General features: G+C 49.1%; 2 protein-coding genes across 3 annotated transcripts in view; both read right to left on the reverse strand.

The window, feature by feature from the left end:
* Window positions 1–3444, reverse strand: part of LOC308148478 (phosphatidylinositol 3-kinase regulatory subunit alpha-like) — a 13967-nt gene extending 10523 nt beyond the window's left edge. The window contains exons 1-2 of one of the 2 annotated variants that reach the window (XM_080521943.1): window positions 3311–3444; window positions 1013–1485 (exon numbers count right to left, since the gene is read on the reverse strand). In XM_080521943.1, the coding sequence (XP_080378069.1) occupies window positions 1013–1204 (192 nt within the window). In that variant the 5' untranslated portion in view covers window positions 1205–1485; window positions 3311–3444. Of the gene's footprint in view, window positions 1–1012; window positions 1486–3181; window positions 3217–3310 lie in introns of those variants that run through there. The other variant, XM_080521944.1, reaches the window with a different exon arrangement.
* A 1210-nt stretch (window positions 3445–4654) lies between these two features.
* The window catches only part of shld3 (shieldin complex subunit 3), a 3390-nt gene continuing 544 nt past the window's right edge, over window positions 4655–7500 (reverse strand). The window contains exons 2-3 of the mRNA XM_080521947.1: window positions 6219–6743; window positions 4655–4965 (exon numbers count right to left, since the gene is read on the reverse strand). Of these exons, the coding sequence (XP_080378073.1) occupies window positions 4762–4965; window positions 6219–6374 (360 nt within the window). The 5' untranslated portion in view covers window positions 6375–6743 and the 3' untranslated portion in view covers window positions 4655–4761. The remainder of the gene's footprint in view (window positions 4966–6218; window positions 6744–7500) is intronic.

The raw sequence follows: 7500 nt of genomic DNA on the forward strand, positions 1-7500 counted from the left end.
ACAACAGAGGAACCACCAGAGGAACCACCGGGGGAACCACAACAGAGGAACCACCAGAGGAACCACCAGAGGAACCACCGGGGGAACCACAACAGAGGAACCACCAGAGGAACCACCGGGGGAACCACAACAGAGGAACCACAACAGAGGAACCACAACAGAGGAACCACAACAGAGGAACCACCGGGGGAACCACCAGAGGAACCACCAGAGGAACCACAACAGAGTAACTAGGATCCAAAGTAACTAGGGCCCAGAGTAACTAGGATCCAGAGTAACTAGGATCCAGAGTAACTAGGGCCCAGAGTAACTAGGGCCCAGAGTAACTAGGGCCCAGAGTAACTAGGATCCAGAGTAAAAAGGGCCCAGAGTAACTAGGCCTAGAGTAACTAGGATCCAGAGTAACTAGGGCCCAGAGTAACTAGGGCCAAGAGTAACTAGGATCCAGAGTAAAAAGGGCCCAGAGTAACTAGGCCTAGAGTAACTAGGATCCAGAGTAACTAGGGCCCAGAGTAACTAGGGCCCAGAGTAACTAGGATCCAGAGTAAAAAGGGCCCAGAGTAACTAGGCCTAGAGTAACTAGGGCCCAGAGTAACTAGGGCCAAGAGTAACTAGGGCCCAGAGTAACTAGGGCCCAGAGTAACTAGGGCCCAGAGTAACTAGGATCCAGAGTAAAAAGGGCCCAGAGTAACTAGGCCTAGAGTAACTAGGATCCAGAGTAACTAGGGCCCAGAGTAACTAGGGCCAAGAGTAACTAGGATCCAGAGTAAAAAGGGCCCAGAGTAACTAGGCCTAGAGTAACTAGGATCCAGAGTAACTAGGGCCCAGAGTAACTAGGGCCCAGAGTAACTAGGATCCAGAGTAAAAAGGGCCCAGAGTAACTAGGCCTAGAGTAACTAGGGCCCAGAGTAACTAGGGCCAAGAGTAACTAGGGCCCAGAGTAACTAGGGCCCAGAGTAACTAGGGCCCAGAGTAACTAGGATCCAGAGTAACTGGGAGAGTACTAGAGTACCTGTGTGGTCTCGTTGAAGCCGGGCAGCCAGCCGATGTCGGCGGGCCGCTCCTCGGCGCCGCTGCAGCAGCGCAGGGCGAGCAGCGCCGCCCGGGAGACGAGCAGCGAGTCGCCCACGTGCAGGTCGATGTCCTCGTCTCGCTCCTTCTTGTAGTCGTACAGCGCGCGGTACTGGAAGCCCTCCGAGCTCATCGTCGCGCCGCGCCGCCGCCAACGCACCGCGGGGGGGGGCCGCCGCCGCCGCCACCGCCGCCGGGGGGAATCGAACCCGGAACCCCCAGGACGAGTCCTCGGGGGGGGGGGGGGGGGGCCTAACGTCGAGCGAGCTGAGGGAACGGAGCGTAGGGCCGGGGGGGCGTGTCCTGGTGGGGGGGCCGCGGGGGCGTGTCAGCGTCCCGGCGTTCCGTGCGTCTCGCCCGTCTCCATGTCCCCCGGCGTGGTGTCATCCGTCCAGGAACAGAGGAACCGAGGAACTGCAGAGTAATCCAATATTAGCAAAGTAACTCGCTGAGGGAGGAACTGACGGCACAGAGTAACTAACAGAGTAACTAACAGAGTAACTAACAGACCTTAACTAACAGAGTAACTAACAGACCTTAACAGAGTAACTAACATAGCAACTAACAGACCTTAACTAACAGAGTAACTATCAGACCTTAACTAACAGAGTAACTAACATAGCAACTAACAGACCTTAACTAACAGAGTAACTCACAGACCTTAACTAACAGAGTAACTAACATAGCAACTAACAGACCTTAACTAACAGAGTAACTAACAGAGTAACTCACAGACCTTAACTAACAGAGTAACTAACATAGCAACTAACAGACCTTAACTAACAGAGTAACTCACAGACCTTAACTAACAGAGTAACTAACATAGCAACTAACAGACCTTAACTAACAGAGTAACTAACATAGCAACTAACAGACCTTAACTAACAAAGTAACTAACAGAGTAACTCACAGACCTTAACTAACAGAGTAACTAACATAGCAACTAACAGACCTTAACTAACAAAGTAACTAACATAGCAACTAACAGACCTTAACTAACAGAGTAACTATCAGACCTTAACTAACAGAGTAACTAACATAGCAACTAACAGACCTTAACTAACATAGCAACTAACAGACCTTAACTAACAAAGTAACTAACAGAGTAACTCACAGACCTTAACTAACAGAGTAACTAACATAGCAACTAACAGACCTTAACTAACAGAGTAACTCACAGACCTTAACTAACAGAGTAACTAACATAGCAACTAACAGACCTTAACTAACAAAGTAACTAACATAGTAACTAACATAGCAACTAACAGACCTTAACAGAGTAACTAACAGACCTTAACTAACAAAGTAACTAACAGAGTAACTCACAGACCTTAACTAACAAAGTAACTAACAGAGTAACTCACAGACCTTAACTAACAGAGTAACTAACTGAGTAACTAACAGACTTTAACTAACAGAGTAACTAACAGACCTTAACTAACATAGTAACTAACATAGTAACTAACAGAGTAACTAACATACCTTAACTAACAGAGTAACTCACAGAAACAGAGTAACTAACAGAGTAACTAACAGACCTTAACTAACAAAGTAACTAACAGACCTTACCTAACAGAGTAACTCACAGAAACAGAGTAACTAACAGAGTAACTAACAGACCTTAACTAACAAAGTAACTAACAGACCTTACCTAACAAAGTAACTAACAGACCTTACCTAACAGAGTAACTAACAGACCTTACCTAACAAAGTAACTAACAGACCTTACCTAACAGAGTAACTCACAGAAACAGAGTAACTAACAGAGTAACTCACAGAAACAGAGTAACTAACAGTCAGTACCAGCACTAGTTACAGGGATCTGGTTCCAATGTGAGTTGAGCAGAAAAACGACATTAGTTCCAATAATCGACCGCGTGGGAGAGAATCGCTGCGGCCGAACGGCAGAACGGCAACAGATCGACGCTTCCGCCCGAGCGACGCTTTTCTAAAGTCACGTTTCACTGTCAAAAAGTGACTTTATTCCCTGAATCAGACGGATTCGTGACGGAGTTCGGTTCAGTAAACAATCACAAACACTTCCTCCACCGCAGGAGCAAAAACACAAACAAACTTCAGCCCCTCGACTCTCGTTCGCCTCATTTCAAACCTGGAAACGGTGAAGTTTGCGGATTTATCTCTGTCAAATGTAGGATTTAGTGTCCCGCGGGAAACGGGAAGCGACAAAGCGCAGGCAGCGTTAGCAGTTAGCCGCTAGCCATTAGCCATTAGCTCCCACCTGATCCGGAGCTGGAGCTCCTCACGGCCGAGGAGGAGCCGCGGGGCGGCCGCAGGGAGGCATGGAGTGCGGGGGGGGTGGGGGTGGGGGTGGGGGTGGGGGGGGGGGACCACACCGCGTCCCGCTATCGCTCCACACCCGCAAAAAGCCGCAGTCCGTGCGCGCTTCCCGCAGATGGACAAGAGGAGACACCGTGCGTGCTTCAGCCGTCTCCGCGGCGCAGTGCGCATGCGCGAGCCAGCCGTCGCGAGCGTGGAATGAATGTTTAATTTGACGTTCGAACAAAGAAATGACATCTGGATCCAGATGTGGAGGCGCGTGACGGCGCGTGACGGCGCGTGACGACACGATCAATCACCAAGTCACGTGCCACTGACGGTTTGAAGGTTTCAGGGAAGAAACGAGGCGAGTCCAGGACCAGAACCCTGAGGAACCCCGGGACCGAGTGACGGGGGAAACGATGACGTCAGAAGCGTCACGCAGGGAACGAACAATGGTTCTGTTTTTCCCTGAAGAGTTTTAATTTGAAATTCTTCCTGTTTGAAAAAAAGGCTCATTTTGGTTTTCGTTGCAATTTGAAAAAGGAAGTAAACTTTTTGTTTCCGTCAGAACGAAGGTGGAGGAACCCGGGTCAGAACCCTGAGGAACGCCAGGCCTAGAACCCTGAGGACTTAGAGGATTTAACTCCATCATCATATTGTTCATCCTCTCACCCCTCCATCCTCTCATCCCTCCATCAACCTCATCCCTCCATCAACCTCTCTTCCTCTCATCCCTCCATCATCCTCTCACCCCTCCATCATCCTCTCACCCCTCCATCATTCTCTCATCCCTCCATCAACCTCTCTTCCTCTCATCCCTCCATCATCCTCTCATCCCTCCATCATCCTCTCACCCCTCCATCATCCTCATCCCTCCATCATCCTCTCACCCCTCCATCATCCTCATCCCTCCATCATCCTCTCACCCCTCCATCATCCTCATCCCTCCATCATCCTCTCACCCCTCCATCATCCTCATCCCTCCATCAACCTCTCTTCCTCTCACCCCTCCATCATCCTCTCACCCCTCCATCATCCTCTCATCCCTCCATCATCCTCTCACCCCTCCATCATCCTCTCACCCCTCCATCATCCTCTCACCCCTCCATCATCCTCTCATCCCTCCATCATCCTCTCACCCCTCCATCATCCTCTCACCCCTCCATCATCCTCTCACCCCTCCATCATCCTCTCATCCCTCCATCATCCTCTCATCCCTCCATCATCCTCTCATCCCTCCATCATCTCCAACTCGACACTTCATTAAAAAAAAACGTCAGTTTTATTTACAAACATTCGTCTGAAGAGTTCATGAAAGAAGAACGTGGTGCAGGTCTGGACCCGGGTCCTGGGGGTGCAGGTCTGGACCCGGGTCCTGGGGGTGCAGGTCTGGACCCGGGCCCTGGTGGTCTACATGCTGAGCAGGTCCGGTCTGGTCCTCAGGCTGAGGCGGATGCGGCCCTGCAGCTGCAGCGCCCCCTTCAGGACCCGGCCCACCTGCTCCGCCTCCTGCAGGTCACAGAAGACCCAGACCTGGTCCAGGTCCCGCTGGAAGGTGGCGGTGCAGGAGGGGAGGGGGGCGGTCCTGAGGGTCCGGCACAGGACTCGCCACACCTGGGGGGGGACGGGGGGGGGGGGGGGGGACATTCAGGTACTGTGTGTGTGTGTGTGTGTAAAAACTCTTGTGTGTGTGTGTGTGTGTGTTTAATGTGTGTGTGTGTGTGTGTGTGTGTAAAAACTCTTGTGTGTGTGTGAGTGTGTTTAATGTGTGTGTGTGTGAGTGTGTTTAATGTGTGTGTGTGTGTGTGTGTGTGTGTAAAAACTCTTGTGTGTGTGTGAGTGTGTTTAATGTGTGTGTGTGTGTGTGTGTGTGTAAAAACTCTTCTGTGTGTGTGTGTGTGTGTGTAAAAACTCTTGTGTGTGTGTGTGTGAGTGTGTTTAATGTGTGTGTGTGTGTGTGTGTGTGTGTGTGTGAGTGTGTTTAATGTGTGTGTGTGTGTGTGTGTGTAAAAACTCTTCTGTGTGTGTGTGTGTGTGTGTAAAAACTCTTCTGTGTGTGAGTGTGTTTAATGTGTGTGTGTGTAAAAACTCTTGTGTGTGTGTGTGTGAGTGTGTTTAATGTGTGTGTGTAAAAACTCTTGTGTTTAATGTGTGTGTGTGTGTGTGTGTGTAAAAGCTCTTGTGTGTGTGTGTGTGTGTGTTTAATGTGTGTGTGTGTAAAAACTCTTGTGTTTAATGTGTGTGTGTGTGTGTGTGTGTAAAAACTCTTCTGTGTGTGTGTGTGTGTAAAAACTCTTGTTCGAGGTTCAAGGTGTTTTATTTGTGTGTGTGTGTGTGTGTGAGTGTGTTTAATGTGTGTGTGTGTGTGTGTAAAAACTCTTCTGTGTGTGTGTGTGTGTGTGTGTAAAAACTCTTCTGTGTGTGTGTGTGTGAGTGTGTTTAATGTGTGTGTGTGTAAAAACTCTTGTGTTTAATGTGTGTGTGTGTGTGTGTGTAAAAACTCTTGTGTGTGTGTGTGTGTGTGTGTGTTTAATGTGTGTGTGTGTAAAAACTCTTGTGTTTAATGTGTGTGTGTGTGTGTGTGTGTGTGTAAAAACTCTTCTGTGTGTGTGTGTGTGTGTGTGTGTGTGTAAAAACTCTTCTGTGTGTGTGTGTAAAAACTCTTGTTCGAGGTTCAAGGTGTTTTATTTGTGTGTGTGTGTGTATGTGTGTGTGTGTGTGTGTGTGTGTGTGTGTTTAATGTGTGTGTTTAATGTGTGTGTGTGAGTGTGTGTTTAATGTATGTTTGTGTGTGTGTGTATGTGTTTAATGTGTGTGTTTAATGTGTGTGAGTGTGTTTAATGTGTGTGTGTGTGTGTGTGTCAGACCTGGTCCAGGTCCGTCCTGGGCCCACAGTTCTCCTGGAGGACCACCCAGCGCCCCCTCTCCAGGGGGTGGAGCTTGTGGACAGACAGAGTGTCCCGGAGACGTTTGGACATGACGTCCTCGCCGGGGGACCGACCCCGTCTCTGAGTGGACACCATCCAGCTCTGTGAGGGGGGGGGGACCGGGGGGGCCGGGGGGTCTGAGGGGTCCGGGGGGACCGGGGGGTCTGAGGGGACCGGGGGGGACTGGGAGGGCAGGCCCCGCCCCCTCACCTGGGCAGGTGATGGTGGGCGGCGGCCTGGCCGGCCGGAGGGGGCGGGGCCTGTGGGGGGCGGGGGGGAACCAGGGCGTGAAGACGGGGGCGGTCCGGCGGGGGAAGGGGTCCAGAAGGTTCTGGGCGGTCCGGAGCAGAGAGGAGGGTCCAGAGGGAGGTCTGGTCTGACAGTGGAGGAACACGGCCTCCATCCAGGGGTCAGGGGTCAGAGGTCAGGGGTCAGAGGTCACCATCACTGAGGACCCAGAGACACCTGAGGGTCAGGACACACGTTAAACACACACACAAATAAACACACGTTACACACACATATAAACACAAACACACACACGTTAAACACACACACAAATAAACACACACGTTACACACACACATATAAACACAAACACACACACACGTTAAACACACACACAAATAAACACACGTTAAACACACACATATAAACACAAACACACACACGTTAAACACACACACAAATAAACACACGTTAAACACACACATATAAACACAAACACACAGGTTAAACACACACACAAATAAACACACGTTAAACACACACATATAAACACAAACACACACACGTTAAACACACACACAAATAAACACACGTTAAACACACACATATAAACACAAACACACAGGTTAAACACACACACAAATAAACACACACATATAAACACAAACACACAGGTTAAACACACACACAAATAAACACACACATATAAACACAAACACACAGGTTAAACACACACATATAAACACAAACACACACACAGGTTAAACACACACACAAATAAACACACGTTAAACACACACATATAAACACAAACACACACACGTTAAACACACACACAAATAAACACACGTTAAACACACACATATAAACACAAACACACACACGTTAAACACACACATATAAACACAAACACACACACGTTAAACACACACACAAATAAACACACACGTTAAACACACACATAAACACAAACACACACACGTTAAACACACAC

Source organism: Blennius ocellaris (assembly GCF_963422515.1).
Source record: "Blennius ocellaris genome assembly, contig: SCAFFOLD_214, whole genome shotgun sequence".
Lineage (NCBI taxonomy): Eukaryota > Metazoa > Chordata > Actinopteri > Blenniiformes > Blenniidae > Blennius > Blennius ocellaris.